This window comes from Protopterus annectens, chromosome 15.part0 (assembly GCF_019279795.1).
Source record: "Protopterus annectens isolate FY-2018-M chromosome 15.part0, PAN1.0, whole genome shotgun sequence".
NCBI classification, from domain to species: domain Eukaryota; kingdom Metazoa; phylum Chordata; order Ceratodontiformes; family Protopteridae; genus Protopterus; species Protopterus annectens.
In genome coordinates, this window is record NC_056749.1 from 706,974,386 (window position 1) to 706,994,004 (window position 19,619).

General features: G+C 41.4%; 1 protein-coding gene across 1 annotated transcript in view; it reads right to left on the minus strand.

Annotated features, from left to right (window-relative positions):
• SLC9A6 (solute carrier family 9 member A6) overlaps positions 1-19,619 on the minus strand; it is a 2,005,079-nt gene that overhangs the window by 421,908 nt on the left and 1,563,552 nt on the right. Inside the window, exon 9 of the mRNA XM_044057306.1 lies at positions 16,028-16,116. Within this exon, the coding sequence (XP_043913241.1) occupies positions 16,028-16,116 (89 nt within the window). The remainder of the gene's footprint in view (positions 1-16,027; positions 16,117-19,619) is intronic.

The window sequence follows — 19,619 nt, forward strand, 5'->3', positions numbered from 1 at the left end:
TAAGAACCTCTGTATTGTCCTCTTCCTCGGCCACGCCTGTTTTTACCCCTTTGAAATTTTTCAGGTTTAGGAAAGGACCAGTTCTTTGAAGGCCAATTCCTGCTGAATCTGGGGGGCTGAACCTGGAGGAAATCTTTGACTGTCTGAACTGATTTTGCTTTTTCCTCGATGGACTTTAACACATCTTTAGCATTAGCACCAAAAAGCTTGTTCTTTTCCAAGGGTGCATCCAGAAGTTTTGCCTTAACCTGATCTGGTAGAGGTTGTTCTTTTAACCATGCATGTCTGCGAATGACTGCCCCTGTCATAGCTGCCCTACATGAAGCTTCCAATGCATCATATCCACACTGTCGAACGCGATTGCTGACTTGCTGTGAGTTATGTACAGCTTCCTGCAAAGACTTCCTGTCTAAAGGGTCAGGAGAGGCCAAAGTTTTCTGTAAATCATCTAACAGGTAATCCTGATATTGTAACATATGAAAAAGGCAATTCAAAGCTCTCATAGATAAAGTGGTGGAGGTGTACACCTTTTTCCCCCATCTCTCTAATGACCTAGCTTCCCTGTTGGAAGGCAAGGGATTTTTAGAAGTGGAAGCTGAAACACCTTTAGGTCCCTGAGAAATAGTTTCTAAATCCACAGTATGGGCCCTGAACAAATGGGAATGTGTGTCTGGGACCTTGTAATATCTGTCTGGTTTGGCTGGTGCAGGAGGAAGGGAATTAGGGGTAACACTGGAGTCAGAATATAGATCATCCAAAACATCAAGCACAGGAGGAATAGCTAGGGGCCTGTGCTGGGGCTTTTTAAGGAAGGTTCGAAGGAGCTTTCTGGAATCTGAATATTCCTGGCCTTGCCACTTGAAATGTTCCCTCATGGTATGCAGAACTTCCCCAAAAGAAATATCCTCAGGAGGGGAGGCCGAAGGGATGGAATCCTCTGCATCCAAGTCCTCATAGGTCTGAAAGAGGTCTTCCTGTCCCTCGGAGTGGATAGAGTCCTCAGAGTCTTCATCTGTAGGGATAGGTTCAGAGGGATCAACCCGGGGCCTCTTATCTGGAGGAGGCTGGGATGCTCTCTCAGGATGGGCCTGTGAACCTCTAATCATGGAAATTAAGTCTGCGGCCATAGACATGATTTGTTTCTCAGGAGTAGTTTGAGGCAAGGTTTTTGCTGTAAGGTGCTTAGTCTTGCTGGCTGCCTTAGCCCGAGTGTAGGCCTTAATAGACATGGCCATATGAGGCCTGGCAGCTCCACGTGCAGGAGTGACCTTATCTACAGCAATGGTCTCTGGCATTTCCTCGGTTTCAGTATCCGGAGGAAAATCTATAACTGGCGTCGGAGTGGTATCTGGTATCGGAGTCGTCGATATTGCGGTGTCTTCAGTTCGGAGCGGTGGAAAAAAACGTCTCCGTGGGAACCGGAGCACTCGCGGTAGGTTTTGACATGGAGTCGGTGGTAGACGCGGGCCGAGGATGTCGGTCCCGGTCTTTTCGTTTCTTGGGCGTTTGCGATGTCGGAAGCTCCGACGGCATTGTATACGCAAATTTTTCGCCGAAAAAGTCTTCAGCGAACTCCGCCCGGCGCCTGAGAGTGCGCTTGTTGAAGCGAGCACAGGCGACACAGGCCGAGACGTCGTGGTCTGGGCCAAGGCAAGGAAGACAGAAAGAGTGGAAATCCTTATGAGGTATTTGTTTACCACAAGACAGACAATTATTAACTTTTTCAGTAATTTCTGACATCGGCTGAGGCAAGAAAAGGTCCCCAACGGGGTACTTAGCTTTTTTGATGACTTCGGATTCGAAGAGTATAGGAGCTGACCGACCGGCACTTGCGAACCGCTTCTGCTTCGGGCACCGCGCGGCAAGAAAGACTGAAGAAAATGGCGTTGGCTGATGCTTATGTACTCCAGCCGCACTGACGTTGGAGAGAAATGCGACATCAGCCGACGTCGGACCCAGACTTTGGAATCCGGCTGACCGAGGGCTGCCTGAGGCAGGACAACCCACATGTTATGACTGCAGTTGCATTCTTGAAGGACATCCTCTAAATCACAGAGCCCAATGCAGCAGCCCTAGAAGTATCGGGACCATTATAGCTGCACTTAATAGAATGATGAGCTACCCGAGAAGCAATACTCAAAAGGGAAACAGCAGAAGTCTTTGCCTCAGAATCAGATTTAGTAGTCAGAATGTTTCTAAGCTTAGTTAGAAGTGCCAGTACATACCTGGTCATATGGGTCTGGAGGTTAATAGCTTGAAAAGCTAAAGTAGCAGAAGGTTTTCCCCCATACTTGTCCACTGAATTAGTGTCCTTACCAGCAGGTAAAAGCTTAGAAGAAGACAGCAGCTTAGATGGCTTATCAGTGGCCAGAGAAATGACAGTTGAATCAGAGGAAGGACTCTTGCACAATATGTTTGAGCTTCAGGGGTATTATAGAACCTGTAATTTTTTTGGGGGGGGTGCAAGAGGTTAGGAATTAAGGGCTGGAGATGCTGAAAAAAAGTGTCCAGAAGGACATCTAGTACTGGCAGGATTGTAGAAAGTACTAAAGGGATTGTAGAAATTCTGGATTAATCTATCTGTAAAAGTTCATGATATCTTTTTTAAATGTCAGACACATTGGAACAATCTAGCTTAAAGTGTTCCATCATACAAACCACAAATGCCCTTGAAAGATACTTCTTCCATAGGGGAATTGGGGATAGTGACTCTTCCTCTTCAGAACCTACAGCAAGAGAAAAATGGATTTGGGAAGAGTAGGCCAATGACTCCTCACCACAATCTAAATCCTACTTATCCTCAAAAGAATCAGATTCCCTAGACTGCTTTGAAGGGACAGAGGACCAGGGACAGAAGCAGGAAGAGATGAGCTTTGAAGGGACTTCAAAGCTATAAAAGCATTACAAAGCTCATGAGTAAAACCTTGCCATGCTTGGTTAGGATCCTTTACGACAGGGTCCACATGGCTGGTCTTCTGTTTCTTTTTTAGATGAACATCAACTTTAACCAGTCTATGAGTTTGACAGCCATGGCTAGACATTAGAATAGCATTACATTGATTGTTTTACTTGTTTTATAATATATGTTGTTTGGCTGTTAAGTTGTCAGAATGTAATAGGTGGATGAACCATGCTTGTAGAATAGAACATTTGGGCTACCAGATTAACAAATTTACGATATGTCGTTAGTGGCTTAATTATAAATACCAAACGCCCACGTTATGTGTGATTAACGTAGATAGATTTACTTGTATCTCAATTTTTTACTATTTTATTTTAACAAATGTGATGGGGAGAGATGCTTACTTATGAAGTAATAAGGATTTGGGTGAAACACCCTAACGTTTTAATGTGGTTTTCAATATAAGTTAATAATTTAATAATTTCAATTAGATACTATATGTTATTATGTTTTGATGTAACTTTTAATGTTTGCTTGGGCTATACACAAATTATATTTTCGCACATCAAAGTTAACAAGCAAATGGGTTTTTAAAAAAGATGGTTCTCATTTTTGACGTAATTGTTTAATTGTGAATGTATTTAAAAGATAGCCATCTCCTATTGAATTGTTTAGTCTGAAGAAGGAAGGATACAAAGCCTTCCGAAAGTGCTTGTATATAATTAAAAGTTCTAACGTTTTTACGGAGCTTTTGTATTTGTGAAAACCTTCAATTATTGGATTTACTATAATCGCAAAGTATTGGATACTGTGGGGCTGCTTTCTTCACATTTTTTCGTTTTCTGCAGTCTGTCCGGCGTTTTTGGTGTACTTGTTAGTTATGGCCAATGAAGGAAGCTTGCCGACACAGGATCCATTATTCTCCCTAGAAGACACGGGCGACAGTAACAGCAAGACCGTTAATCATGATGGCGATGAGGCGAAGGCCGATGGAAATCTAACTACTTTAATTCACATGCTGTTGGGGAGGATGGAAACGCTCACCCAGCGTATAGATATCTTAGACAATGCGGTGAAAATCTCAAATAACAACCGAAGTAGCCCAACGGATGTGACAGTATACGCTAATGTGAGTGGGCTTGACACAAGAATGAACGTGGATAACAGGAATTCTCAACAGGGGAGAATCTTAAAAGATACCGTGATGGTTAACTCGAGTTCTGCTTCCAACGACTCTTTTAACATACCGGCAGGACAGGGACATGCGCCAGCTTTAATTAATGGACCTACACAAGGTATAGTTACCATAAATGAAATTAACGATTCAGTTCCAACAGTAACTTCTTATTTAAATAAGAAACAATTTTTTATGGCAGATAATAATGGAGAGGATGTGGAGCCTCCAGTAAGAACTGTTTCTGCTAATTTAAACAACATAACAATGCTAATTGGTGAATTTGACTATAAATTATTTAGATGTAAGAAGTTACAATTAGAGATCGCCTACCTGGATGAATGCCTAGACAAGAAAATCGTGCCAAAAGGGCTTAGGCAATGGCGTTTTCCGGTGGGCTTAATTGAAGGCTCACAATTTCATCTACAGTTATTGGACTTATTTGATAGACAAAGTTTCAAATTTATAAGAGTGCTTATTGAGCATTATTGTCAGCAAGTTGATGATAAAGATCTAGCTGATTTAGAACACAAAATTAAAAGCAATCATGACTTTTTGAGATACAAGTATGACTATGCTCGTATTTTCACGAGTATAGAAGCAACTACCAATAAATTATGTGAAAATAAAAGAAAGAAAATAAAAAGGGATGTGCAACAATATGCTAATAATAAAGCTTACCCCAAACCACCACAAACAGGACAAATTAAAAACAAATTGAAGGGGCCCTTTACTTATGCAAATAAGAAAGTCACTAATAACAACGGACATGACATTCAACAGTTAGATGAGTTTTTGGATGAGGGTTATAATAATAATGACCCTCTCCAAGACTGTGACTTAGATATTGTTCATGAACAAGAGCAAGTAGGTCAACCTAATGTATTGAGTAATAATTTTGAGCGACAACAAGGAAACCAAAATTCCAAGACTGATTCAGTAGGGGCTGAATATAATCAGGGTTTTATACAGAACCAGAACTCACATCAAATGAACTTGAGGTCGAACAAGAAAGCGACGATCTTTACGAATTCAAGTAACAAACAGAACCAGAGGAAGAAATGATAACAATTATAGGTCAGCCCATCATTATATATAGTACGGAGGGTGACTTTAAGATCTTTAATTACACTTCCCTCAATATTACTACTGAGATGGCTGACTTCTTTTCCAAAGGGCTCACATTTGTTCCGGATACACGCATGGATTTCGTTAAGACTATTATTGACCTCAAGCTTTTTGTGCGTAAACTTAATCTTACTGCTGTATTAGGCAAGAATTCTTCATTAGTCAACCCATTTAGAATAGCTAGTCTGTTCAATCCGCCCTTGGTCAATAATTTGAAAACCTTCGAGAAGGCTTGTGAATTAGATCTTAGATTCCTGGCAGCCAATAAGGCACGTAATATCAAAAATAACCTTAACATAACAGTAGGGCAACGCAATTTTCTTAAATTAATTCAGGATTGTAACATTCGCGTGATGAAACCCGATAAGGGTAATGGTCTCATTTTCATGAATCAAATGGATTATACTAATGAATTAACTTTGCATCTTAACAATGGGCCTTATGAGAAAATTAGTCTAAATGAAGTGAATAAAGTCCATAATAGGATTAGGGGCACAATTGAAGATCTATATCTAGAAAATTTAATTGATATAGACATTCATACTTATTTAAATGTTTTGGCACCTAGAACACCTACTTTTTTTGGCGCTCCAAAAATCCATAAGTCTGTTAGCAAGCCCCCATTTAGACCTATTGTAGATTGGAGAGGATCTATATTGGTAGCCTGTGCTAAATATGTTGATACAATTCTGAAGCCATATATTGCTAAAGAAAATCAAATATGTAAAGACTCATGGAGTTTCCTTAAGAATATTAATGAAATACCATTTGACCCTAATTTAGTACTGGTGACTGTAGACGTAAAAGATTTGTACACAGTCATCCCACAACAACTTGGGCTAGAATGGGTGAGGGAATTTCTTGAAAATAGGGGAGTGGAACAGAACATTATATATATTACGGAAACTTTATTAGAGCTTGTTCTGAAATACAGCTTTTTTGACTTTAATGGCTCAACATATAAACAGACATCAGGAGTTGCTATGGGCTCTCCATGTGGGGGGGGGCATTTGCTAATTGTGTCATGGCACAATGGGAAAATTCCCTTTTATTTAACAACGTAATGTTTAAAAAACATGTAGCCTGGTATACTAGATACCAGGACGACATGTTTTTCTTATGGAAAGGTCCCTTGGAGGAAATAGTACCCTTCATCGAGGACATGAAGACACTCACTAATTTCCTCGACTTCACTTATGAAGTCCAGAATAACGAAATCAGTTTTTTGGATATAATGCTGAACAAAGACATTACGGAGGCTAGATTTACTAGTAAAATTTACCATAAACCAACACATTCTAATGGTTTTCTACATTATAGTAGCTGTCACCCTTACCATCAAAAAAGAGCAGTGGTCAAAGGGCAGATGGTAAGGGCAGCCCGCATGGTTACAAGGGAAGCAGACTTTATTGAGGAATGTAACAACTTGAGTGATATGTTTGTAAATAGAGGGTACCCAGAGACTCTGATACTTGAAGTCAAAAAGGAAGTTATGTTGAAGAGGCAGACTGGACATTTTAAACCCATTTTGAATACACAGGCAGTTGATTTGATCATAAACCAAGAGGATATCATGACTGAGGGTAATAACACTACAATAACTAACATGAGTACTAGATTTTTATGCACATTCTCAGTGGACCATCGTTTCATAAGGGATATTTTACAAAAGAATTTGTCAATTATTGCAGAAGACAAACATTTATTACATTTGTTTGGGCCTTCACCAGGTATTACTTACAGAAAAGGGTTCCCTTTAAAATCCTTGTTAGAAAGGAATAGAAACACAGGGTTTTATAGAATTAGAGGGATGACCAAATGTGGGTCATGCCACCAATGCAAATGTATACAAGAAGGGGAAAATGTTATAATAAATAAACAGAAATACAAAATTCTAGGAAATTTTACTTGTGCTTCTAAAGTGGTTGTGTACGTTGCTATTTGCAAAAAATGCTCGGCTTTCTATATAGGAAAGACCGAGAGAACTTTGCGGAAACGCATATATGAACACGTATACGCTATATCTAAGAAGGATATAAATAACGCATTAGCTTGTCATTCTATTGAATATCCAGACCATGCCTTTAAGTTTGCAGCATTAAAACAAATTAATGTAGATTCCAAATCAGGCCCTTGGCAAATCTTACTTGAAAAAGAAGAACTTTTCTGGCAGATAAGAACAGGGGCACATTTTAACCCTGGCCTTAATGAATCAATTTCTTTAACATGTATATTAAAACAGTTAGCATTAAGGAGGTAACATGGTTTACTATGCTAGAATTAGTTTATCTGTCTGTTCTTTTATACATAATTTGTCAACTTATTGCACATAGACACTTGTTTCAGTGGCATTGTCCATGAGACAATTATTTACACATTCTATATATATTTACATATTTTTTTATATATGTGTATTTGTATATGTATCATATATTTTTTGACCCGGGGGGAGGAGTAGTTATGTATATATATATATAAATTTTTATAGTTTAGACAATACATTTTTTACATATACACACACATGTATTTATTACAATATTCATTATATACACATAATTTATTATTTCATTTTTTATATATGTAAGTAGCACCTGCCATTTAGATTCATATATATTATTTACAGTTTAATCATTTATACCTTAATAGTTTATTTATGTATTGACAATATGTGATATTTTATATTAGAATAGCATTACATTGATTGTTTTACTTGTTTTATAATATATGTTGTTTGGCTGTTAAGTTGTCAGAATATAATAGGTGGATGAACCATGCTTGTAGAATAGAACGTTTGGGCTACCAGATTAACAAATTTACGATATGTCGTTAGTGGCTTAAATATAAATACCAAACGCCCACGTTATGTGTGATTAACGTAGATAGATTTACTTGTATCTCAATTTTTTACTATTTTATTTTAACAAATGTGATAGGGAGAGATGCTTACTTATGAAGTAATACGGATTTGGGTGAAACACCCTAACGTTTTAATGTGGTTTTCAATATAAGTTAATAATTTAATAATTTCAATTAGATACTATATGTTACTATGTTTTGATGTAACTTTTAATGTTTGCTTGGGCTATACACAAATTATATTTTCGCACATCAAAGTTAACAAGCAAATGGGTTTTTAAAAAAGATGGTTCTCATTTTTGACGTAATTAATTGTTTAATTGTGAAAGTATTTAAAAGAGAGCCATCTGCGATTGAATTTTTTAGTCTGAAGAAGGAAGGATACAAAGCCTTCCGAGAAAGTGCTTGTATATAAATAAAAGTTCTAACGTTTTTACGGAGCTTTCGTATTTGTGAAAACCTTCAATTATTGGATTTACTATAATCGCAAAGTATTGGATACTGTGGGGCTGCTTTCTTCACATTTTTTCGTTTTCTGCAGTTTGTCCGGCGTTTTTGGTGTAGCCATGGCTAGATTCAAGGAGAGTACCAGGCACCTCTTCTGTCACAGGTATCTGGGGAATCCCCAGGCCTCTCCAATATAAACTGACCATGGTCCCCCCCCCTACATCTGTAGCAGACATAGGTAGAGCCTCTGTGAATGTGTGATAAGCAGCCTCATGTCAGCCTCCAACTCAGTCATGACTGATGCAGCTGACGTGAGCACCTGATGGTCCCCGGATTCTTTATCCAACTCAATTGAGACATTTGGAAGAGGCTGGACAGCAACAGATTCAGAACATGCTTTTCTGTTTTTCTTTTTCAGCAGTGTCTGAATGTCGTGGCAAGCAGATTTGGAGGCCATGGTACTGTCTGTCAAAAGTTTTAAATGTTGGTTCTCCAGATAACTAAAAAAGGACAACAGAAGAATATGAAGAGTATAAGGGACAAACGCCTGTCAGATCTCTCACTGGGTATGGTTCTGTGTCTCACCAAAACAAAAAAAATGCATTTTCCGCTTCTATCTTTATGGAAAATCTGCATCCCACAGTCATTTCCCTTTCCTGGATGACATGTAAAAGGGTAAATATACAGGAGGAAAAAACAGGAAAGAAACCCTAACTGGGCACTTATCTTTTAGAAGACTCTGTAGCTGAACAAACTCTACAAACGTCTTGCAGACCGAATTCAAGGTAGTGTTCAGACTGGCAGCAAAGAAGTCCTGAGGGTTAGGTACTCATGTCACACACATATCTTACATCTTAGACATATGAAGCCTGGAAGGCATAAAGTTCTTTGGCATGCTGGCCAGCTGTATGGCTATCCTCGGCAGGATATCTCAGACAAAGAATATTACAACAGTGATGAGGAAGAATGTACAGTTGTGTACACTTACCATAAATGTAGATGTTAGAGTGTATTCACTGTTGCAGTCATCACATTTGGGTTATCTGCTTGCAGTAGCCCTCAGTGGGCCTGATTATCAAAGTCTTGGGTCCTGCGTCAGTTGCTGTCTCATCTTCCATGACGTCAGGTAGTCAGGGGTATTAAAGCATGCAGCCGACGCCATTAAATCAGTTTTTCTTGACCCAGATATGTCAGGTGCCCCCATAATGGGAAGCAATTATATGTATATATATATATATATATATATATATATATATATATATATAATTGCTTCCCATTATGGGGGGAATATATATATATGTAAGGTTACACCTCCAGCAAAAAAGCAAATACACCAAAAAGTTTTAAACACAGTAAGCATGAACAGAGGTAAAGCCAACAGAAGTCAGGGGGTCAGAGGGAGGGTAAACAGGACTGCAAAAGTGAATACACTCGAGTATCTATTTATGGTAAATGTACACAACTGTACTATGTTCTTCGTGTTTCACTGTTGCAGTCATCACATTTGGGTAGATTCCCAAAGCTAAGGATAGGAGGAGGAAATTAGATAGCATTAGGACCAGCTATAAGGCCCTGCAAGACTGCAGTGGCAAAGCCAGCTCTGGATTTAGAGAAAATTGGCAAATGGTAATGGTTGGTGAAGGTATGTACAGAACTCCAGGTAGCAGCTTCTAGGATGTCCCTGGTAGGGACACCTCTGAGAAAGGCTGTAGAGGCAGATGCAGCCCTGGTTGAATGTGGTCTAATCCACTGTGGGGTTGGTTTTCCCTGGTGCTTATAGCAGAAATGAATGCAATGGCCTAGCCATTTAAAATGGTTTGCTTTGAAATGGCCTTCCCCTCTGCCCCTGCAGCAAATGCAACCAGCAGTTGTTCAGATATCCTGAGAGGTTTAGTCCTGTCCAAATAAAATCTAAGTTGTCTGTGCACATCTAAGGAGTGCAGTATTCGCTCCCCTTTGTTCTGTGGATTAGAAAAGAAGGTTGGCAAATGAATGGACTGATTAAGGGCCACACTGGCTGCCACCTTGGGCATGAAGGAGGGATTTGGTCCTGAGGGACACCCTATAAGCATGAAAAATGATGAAAGGCTCCACTGCCATGAGGGCCTGTAATGCAGACACCCTTCTTGCTGAAGTGATGGCTAAAAGAACGTCTGTTTTCCAAGAAAGAAATTTCAACTCTGCATTTGCAGCTGGCTCAAAAGGAGGTGGAGTGAGTTTTTCCAATACGAAGTTAAAGTCCTAGGCTGGAGTAGGGGCTCTCCTGGGTGGTCTTAAATTTTTGGCCCTCTGAGGAACTGCTTCAGCAGTGGATAAGAGAAGAGGGGTTTGTTCTGTGTTGTTGTTGTTGCTGTTGTTGTGTCTTTCGGCTTTTCCCGGTCATGGGTCGCCACAGCAGAACTCCGGTCCGCTAATGATTGGCAGTAGATTTTTACTCGCTGGCTTGCCGGGTCTAATGCACAACCTTCAACGAAGGAACGCCCATTCACGCATGTCGCCACACAGAAGATGCTCTAACTGTGAATCGAACGGGCAACGTCTGTGAGGCAACAACGCTACCGCAGCACCAAGCTGAAATGGCTGAGGCATGAATTTTGATGGAGGAAATGGAAAGGCCCTTGTGCAGCATCTCAGTTAGGTATTGAAAAAAAATCTGAGGTAAATTGGGGGTTGCTGTGCCCATAACCTGAGCTTTGTTCCAGGAACAGAATCTTTTCCATTTTTCAGCATAGGATTTTCTAGTACTAGGCCTCCCTGCCTCCAGAATGATATCCAACACTTGCTTACTGAGGGATGGTAACGGAGAGATCAAGTAATTAGCCAGGCTGCCAGGTTCAGGGTTTGAAGCTGTGGGTGCAGAATCTGGCCCTCTTTCTAGGAGAGCAGGACAGGGGTCTGAGGCAGGTGCCATGGTGCCAGCAGTGACACACTGCGCAAAAGGGGGTACCAGTGTTGGTGTGACCAGTCTGGTGCAATCAGTATTGTTCTTGGTTTGTCCTGTTTGATCTTTAGTAGTACCTTGGAGAGGAGAGGCAGAGGGGCAAAGGCATAAATTGAAAGGTTTTTCCAGCTGAAGGACAGAGCATCCACTTTCCAAGCTTGTTTCTGGGGAGTCCTTGTGCAACATTTGTCCAATTGATTGTTCTGGGGGGAAGGCAAACCGGTTTATATCTGGGCCCCCCCATTTGCTTGTCAACATGCTGAATATCTTTGGTTCCAATTTCCACTTGTGTGGGTCCATGAGATTTCTGCTTAGGTCGTCTACCAGTGTGTTTAGCTTTCCTGGCAGGAATTGAGCCTGTAGGTGCACTTGGTAGCTCAAGGCTGTGTTCCACAGAGCCGTGGCTAGTCTGCAGAGAGGGTATGAGTGGGTTCCCCCCTGCTTGTTTATGTACCAGATAACAGTGGTGTTGTCCGTCTTTACCATTAATTGTCCTGTTAGGATGTGGTCCTTGAAGGCTGTCAAGAGCATTCTGTACAGCTAGCATTTCTTTCTGATTGATGTGCATGTGCATTTGCCTTGGTTTCCATTTGCCCTGAATGCACTTCCCTGCCAAGTGAACCTCCCATGCATAGTCTGATGCATCTGTTGTTAGGGTTTGGGTGGCAGGGGGTAGAGTGAATGGCAGTCCCTTGTTTTGGTGACAGGCATCTGCCCACCAAAGGAACTCTATCTGTAGACAAGGAATGATAGGAATCATTGCTTCTAGATCCTGAGAATGTTGACACCATAGGCTTTTTAGATACCATTGTAGTTTCCTCATATGCAGTCTTGCATATGGAATTAGTAGAATGCAATAGGCCATGAACCCCAGCGCTTGTAGCATTTTCCTTGCAGATAGCTGGTTCTTTGTGGCCAGTAGTTTGAAGTAGGCTGTCAAATGAACTTGTTTTTCTGGCGTGAGAAAAGCCATCTGGGAAGTTGTGTTCAAGCTTGCTCCCAGGAATACAATTTCTTGGCAGGGTACAAGAAGTTAGCGATTTCTGTACAAACGCCAGATGATTCAATAATATGCCCTGGTTTTCTGCCTGAATTCGACAATCATCCAGGTATGGATATATTTGGATATTTCTTTGCCTACAAAATGCAATGACTGGAGCTAGGCACTTTGTGAATACCCTGGGTGCAGTAAATAAGCCAAATGGCAGTGCAGAGAACTGATAGAGCATGTAGCCTGCTTTGAAGTGTAGGTATTTTCTGCAGGATTCCCAGGATGTGCAGGTAAGCTTCCTTTAAATCCAGTGTTCCCAACCAGGCATCTTTGCCTAGCATAGGAAGCAGCTGGTGAAGAGTTAGTATCTTGACTTTTGGAATCACCAAAAATGTGTTTAGGACAGAGAGATCCTGTATAGGATGCCAGGAATTGTCTTTTCTGGTAGAAACCTTGTCCCCATTCCTCTTCTGGAACAGGCTGAATAGCCATGATGCTTGAGAGAGTGAGAATTTGCTTTTGAGCCTCTGCCCACCGATTTGGGGGTAGGTCTGGCCAACCGTAAGGGGTTGGTAAGGAGTGAAAGTGGAATCTGTATCCTTGGGAAACTATATTTAAAACCCATTTGTCCTGGGTAATGAGTTCACAATTTTTTGCCTGCCAGGCAATCTTTCCCCCAAAGGGAACAGTCAGTTGTGCAGGGCTTGGAAGATTTAAAGTTAAGTCAATGAGACAATTTACCATAGGAGGGAGTCTTACCACTCCCTGCTTTGGAAGTGTGAGCCCCCCACTGCTTAGCCCTGTGAGTACCTTGGGACTAAAGCCTGGGTGTTCTGCTTGTTCTGGGTTTGGATTCAGAAGGCCTGGAAGAGGCAGGAAAGGACCAGTTTTTAGAGGGTCAATGTCTACTAAATCTGGGAGACTGTACTTGCAGGAAATCTTTAACAGTTTGCATAGATTTAGCTTTTTCCTCCACCTTTTTAAGTACTTCTTCTGCTTTGTTGCCAAACAGGCGGTCTTGGTTTTAGGGAGCATCCAGCAATTTAGCTTTAACATGATCTGGCAAACACTGCTCCTTAAGCCAAGCATGCCTTCTAAGTGCAGACCCAGTGACAGCAGCCCTGCAAGATGCCTCTAGTGAATCAAAACCACATTGCAAAGTATGTTTTCCAACTTGTTCAGCAGAATGCATTATATCCTGTAAATCTTTATTTTCAGCACAGTCAGGAATCAACATCATTTTCTGTTTAAGCAATCCAATAATATGCTGCTGATACTTTAACATATGAAACTGGCAGTTTAAGGCCCTAATGGCCAAAGTTGCAGAAGTATATACCTTCTTACCCCATCTATCCAGAGCCCTGGAATCTCTATCAGAGGGGGTAGGATTTTTGGCAGTAATAGCCTTAATGCCTTTGGGTCCCTGCGAAATGGTCTCAGGATCCACAGTAGGATTTCTAAAAAGGAACTTGAGAGTCAGGAACCCTGTAATATCTATCAGGTTTTCTGGGAGCAGGAGGTAAAGAGTCAGGGGTCAAGCCAGATTCCGAAAAGGCATTATCAACAATGTCCAGTACAGGGGGGATAGCTAAAGGCCCGTGTTGGGGCAGGAGTACGAAATCCCTAACCCTCTTTTTAGAATCAGAGTAATCCTGGCTTTCCCAGCAAAAATGCTCCCTAAGAGTATGCAAGGTTTCAACCAAAGATAAATCTTCTAGAGGGGAAGCAGAGGGAATAGAGTCCTCTGCATCAGAATCCTCATAGGTAGACAAGGGTAAAATCCTGGTCATCAGAGGCAACAGAAATTTCAGAATCCTGGTCAGAAGAATCATAAGCAAACTCAGTCCTAGGTCCCTTAGAGGGGGTAGGTTGGCTTCCCCAAGTAATAAGGTCTTCAGCCATTCTTATCATTTGTTTTTTAGGCATAGAGACCTGTCTCTGGGGTCTGGGTGTCGGTTTTCTAGGCATGGATCGTGTTTTAGGCCTTGAAGAAGAAGATGGCATTGGTTTAATATGCAATTCAGTACGCCTGAATACACCCTCAGAAGCCGGTGCCTGCACAGCGGCTCCGGACCCATCCAAGGTAGAGACATCCGCAGGTTCCACAGATGAAGCATCTCGGGGCATACCGGACTCTGAATGGGTCTCAGTAGAGGCCTGCAAATCTGAAGTAGCGGGTATCAGGGGCTGAGAAAGCACCTCACTGAGTACCGGTGAAGTGGCGACTAGCTTAGGAGAAGCGTCGTCAGCAGCTTTGGACCTATGCGGTCTCTCTCTGTCTTTATCTTCGTGTTTTTTCAGAATGTCGGTAGTCGGGTGGCTTACCAAAGCCATATCTGGATAACTGAACCGAGTACCAAAATATTTAGAAGTGTAAATAAACCGACGACGAATAGTTGTTTAAATAAGGCACACAATTGACAGCGAGGTACGTCATGGTCAGGATCTAGGCAAGGAATGCAGTACGAATTAAACTCTTTATGAGGTATTTGCTTTCCACAAGAAATACAATTATTGACTTTTACTGACATCGGTTGAGAGCAAGAAAAAGTTTCCCTAACGGGGTACTTAGCTTAGTTGAAGACTTCAGTTCTGAAATTCGAAAACGAAAATGTCAGGAGTCGGCTGACCGGCACTTGCGAATTGCTTCTGCTTTGGGCACCGCACGGCAAGAAAGACTGATGTAATGGCGTCGGCTGTATGCTTTATACCGCTGACTACCTGACGTCATGGAAGATGAGACAGCAACCGACACAGGACCCAAGACTTTGTTAATCAGGCCGACTGAGGACTACTGCAAGCAGATAACCAAATGTGATGACTGCAACAGTGAAACACGAAGAACATCCAACATTTTTCCACTGTAGCCAACCTCTCAATGCCAAAAACAGGGATTCGGTATCATTGTGAAACAAGTGGCTTCATTACATTACTCCATAAATCACCCTGTCCATTGCAATGTCCTGCTTTACTGAAATTCAAACCACTTATCTCACCCTTCCTATGGTGACAGCCTGTGGATATGTTCCCCCATTGCCCCTTCACACACACCTCCTTTCTGAATCACTAAGCCTGCTTCTGCTGCATTGAGAATACACAACAGCTCCAGCATCTGCATCTTATGCACAAGTTCTTTCAAACAAAATATTCCTACCTCATTGCAGCAGAAACTTATTCTCAACCACTACATTACAAATCCACCAGACTACATGTTCTGCAGCTCCTCTAAACAATCAGTAAAATGCTAATAATAATGACATCTCTTCCAATAGCTTCAAATCTTCCAAACAAGTGATGGCCTCTACGATACTGAACAGTCCCACTCCATAACTCTGTCAGACTGTAATTTCCAGAGCCATCACAGAGAACTCCTCCCATTCAGTATGAATAAAATCCTGGCTTTCCTCTGAAAAAAGACTGCCAGCCTAGTGGGACAAATCCCAACAAAATGAATGAATGAATGAATGAAGAAAAATACATACATACATTTTACATTTTATATGCTTAATTCTGCCATGTGACTCTCATGACAAACTTTTAAAAGTGCAACGTACATACTGAGGGAAGATACTGTTTACATCATTTTACCTGCTTAGTTCTGTCCTGTGATTCCAATGACAAATTGTTGAATGTATAATGTGCCTGCGTAATTCCACAAAACAGTACAGCTACCACACCTGCAAAACAAAGAATAGTAACAGCCAGTGCTATGACTTGAACATGGCAAAGTCAAATAACTGGAAACTTTTCTACCAATTTAAACGGTCAAGAAAACAGCTAACCAACTGCACAAATTACTTACCTGCTAAGCAATTCCTTCTCCACAGACAATTTTTAAAACTGTATCCACTACATTTCAAGCATTTGTGACCCCCAAATTATTCAGCATGCCACTACCTCACTTGGAAATACATTCTATATTTTATCCACTGAATGAATTATTCTTAATTATACAATGTAAGTTAAAAATTGAAAAAAAAATGCATGGTGAATGAAGTATCAGTGAGCCCTCTGTAAAATCCGGGATTACCTACAACAGCAAAAGTACCCAGCAGAAGCTGCTAGAAGCAACAGCTGCAGCTGCCACATTCTCTGTTTAACTAAAGAAAGAAAACAAATGCATACATCAACAAGGTGGAAAACATTACACCATCCCCAAAGCTAGGCATAGCAAACAAAACAAAGTCACAAAAAGTTAAAAAGCTAACACTGGACATGAGGAGTCTGCAAGAACCCTTGCGTGAGCAGTACGATACATACGCACTCCACAGTCCTTAGAAAAGGGGGGTGGGGTAAGGCAAAAACTGCATGGAACAGCATTGTGCAAGCATGGACATGTAGATGTCCCACACACAAGCCTTACATTGGGTAGCCAGCCTTAACTAAACAAGCTAAAGAAAAGAGATGACTACAGAAGAAGTTTGAAGACATAATGCCATCATTTTGAAAAAGCAAAGTATTTTTTTAATAAAATTACTTTGCATAACAGTAACAATCCACAACCAGTGGGTCTACACACAAAAGACTTTGCATGACCACTCAAGCTTTTCCCTCATGATAAAACCACACCAACCATGGTTAAACTCTGAGTTATCCAAAACAAAAGCTAAGCACTGCAGGAAGCAGGAGTTTCTTGTAGTGTTGAGCTTTTGTTTTGGATCTGCTTGATCAGACTAGTGCATGCTGGAGTAAGGTCCTGCCTTGTAGTCTTTGTGGAAGTAAACCTAGTGATACCCACACCCTACTGTGACTACACACATAGTACAGCTGTTTTACTTACCATAACTGAAAATATTCTAGTAGATCATTGTTGTAGTACTCATTCCTGGGTCTTCCTGCCAGGCAGAAACCTACAGCTGGCACAATTCCCAGAATTTCTGCATATCTCCCAGCTGATGGATGTCAAAGGACCACCGTAAGGATGTCAAGGATAAGTAAGGTGTCCATTGGCACCATCTCCATGTCTTTTTAGGCTGTGCTAGTCAATCTGATGTCTGTGGAAAGCAGGACCCTTCCAGCTGTCTAAATCCCAACTGTGAAAAAGGAGAGGAAGGAAGGTGCGAGAGGGGGGATGATAACAAGTTTAAGGTTCTCACCCCAACCCCCAGCCTCAGAAGGCCAAGTACAAAGGGGAGGAGAGTGGGAGTGGGCACTGCAATACTGCTCTACTCTAACATCTACAATTACAATGAGTGTAACAACTATACTATGTTCTTCATAGTATATGTTGAAGTTCTAATTCTTGGGGAACTCCCAAAGCTATAGATTGGGTGGTTAGCTGTTTGAGGGCCATGGGACAACAGGTTCTAAGTAGCAAAACATGTCCTAGCTCTGGATGCAGTGTCTAAATGGTAATGCTTCATATGGACAGAAGATCAAATGGCAGCTTGCAAGATGGCCTGAATAGGGATGCCTTTTAGGATGGCAGTGGTGGCCATTCTTTGTCTCATGGAGTGTGCCCAGACAGATGTTGGTAGCAGATTTCCATAATGAATACAGCAAAAGGCAATACAATCAGATATCCATTTTGAAACTGTATGTTTGGAAACAGCTATGCCCTTCTTTTCCTTCTGCAAGGCCACCAAAAGTTGCTCTGCTCTATTTGGAGACTGTGTCCTGCTAAGGTAGTACCTGATCTGTTGTTGTACATTCAGCATATGCAGGATTTGCTCAGCTTTATTCTGACAATTATGGAAGAGCACTGGTAGGTGTGTATAGCTTGGTTTAAAGGGAATTTGCTGCTACCTTGGCCATAAAAGAAGTGTTAGCTCTCAGGATAACTACATCCCAGTGGAATACACTGAAGGGATCTTTACACATCAGGGCTTGGAAATCTGAGACCTACCTGGCTGAGGTGATTACATCTTTCAGGAGGGTGGTCTTAAATGTGGGCAGAGGTAGATGCCTCAAAAGGTGGCACGGTAAGATTTTCCAAAACATAATTCAGGTCTCAAGAAGGTACAGGATTTCTCCTGGATGATCTTAGGTATATTACCCCTTTCAGAAACTATTTCAAATGGAGTCGAGTATAGACAGGCAGTGAGTAAGGTATGAAAGCAGAAATGGAAGCTGCATGTACCTTAATACTTAAATAAGAAAGGCCTTGGCTAAATAATTCTGAAAGGTATTCCAGAACTTGACTCATCCAGCATTAACTGACATCCTATTTTTGGCCTGGCAATAAATAGAAAACATTTTCCACACTGATAAGTATGACTTTCAGGTAGTTGGCTTTCTTGCCTTTCCCGAGATACACAACACTTCAGCAAATGAGCTGTAGTGCTTGGTGTTAAAATGCAGTCTTCCAGGGTGTTAGTTTGAGTGTGTTCAGGTGTGGATGAATGACAGATCCCTTGTGCTGGGTGAGTAGATCTATCACCAGAGGATTAAAGCATTCTCCCTCAAAGGACAGCAGAAGGGAGAATCAGTGTTGCCATGGCCAGAAGGGAACAAGGAATATCATGCTTGGCCTGTATGGCTTCAATTGCACCAGTTCCCTGGGGATTAAGGGAGGGAAGGCATACTGAAAGAGGTCTGTCCATTTGAAGGAGAAGGCTTCTGTTCTCCATGTCCCTGTTTAGTGGGTTCTGGGGCAGAACCTTTGTAAGTATATGTACAGAAGAGGCAAAGAGATCTATAATGGGGTATCCCTCCACTGGTGGGTGTAGTCTAGGGAGATCTCTTCATTCATGCATCCATTCATATGGGTTCATTCATGCATCCATTCATATGGGTTCAGAAGTTCCCTGCTCAGAGACTCTGTTATGGTGTTCTTCTGGCCCTTGATACAGGATGCTACTAATGTCAGTTGTAGGCCTTGTGCCAAAATCCATACCTTTATTGCTAAATTGTAGTGGGGAATATGAATGAGTTCCCCTTGTCCAAGTAACAAATAACTGTTGTCCACCCAAATCTGCGGTTTTCCTGTGGTCAGGTTGCTCAGGAAGGCTAGAAACACTGCCAGCATTTCTTTTTGGTTTATGTGCAGTTTCCTTTGTTCTGGAGTCTAGATCTCCTGCATTTTTAATTGTCCTAAGTGTGCACCCCAGGCTACTTCTAAGCTGCCTGAGGCTAATGTTTTGTCTGTCTCTTGTAGACAAAAGCTTGCTCCTGGGTTCTGTAAATGGCAGAAAGAAGCTTAGGGGGTCACTGGATCCTTGGATTTCCCCAGGTCTAGTTT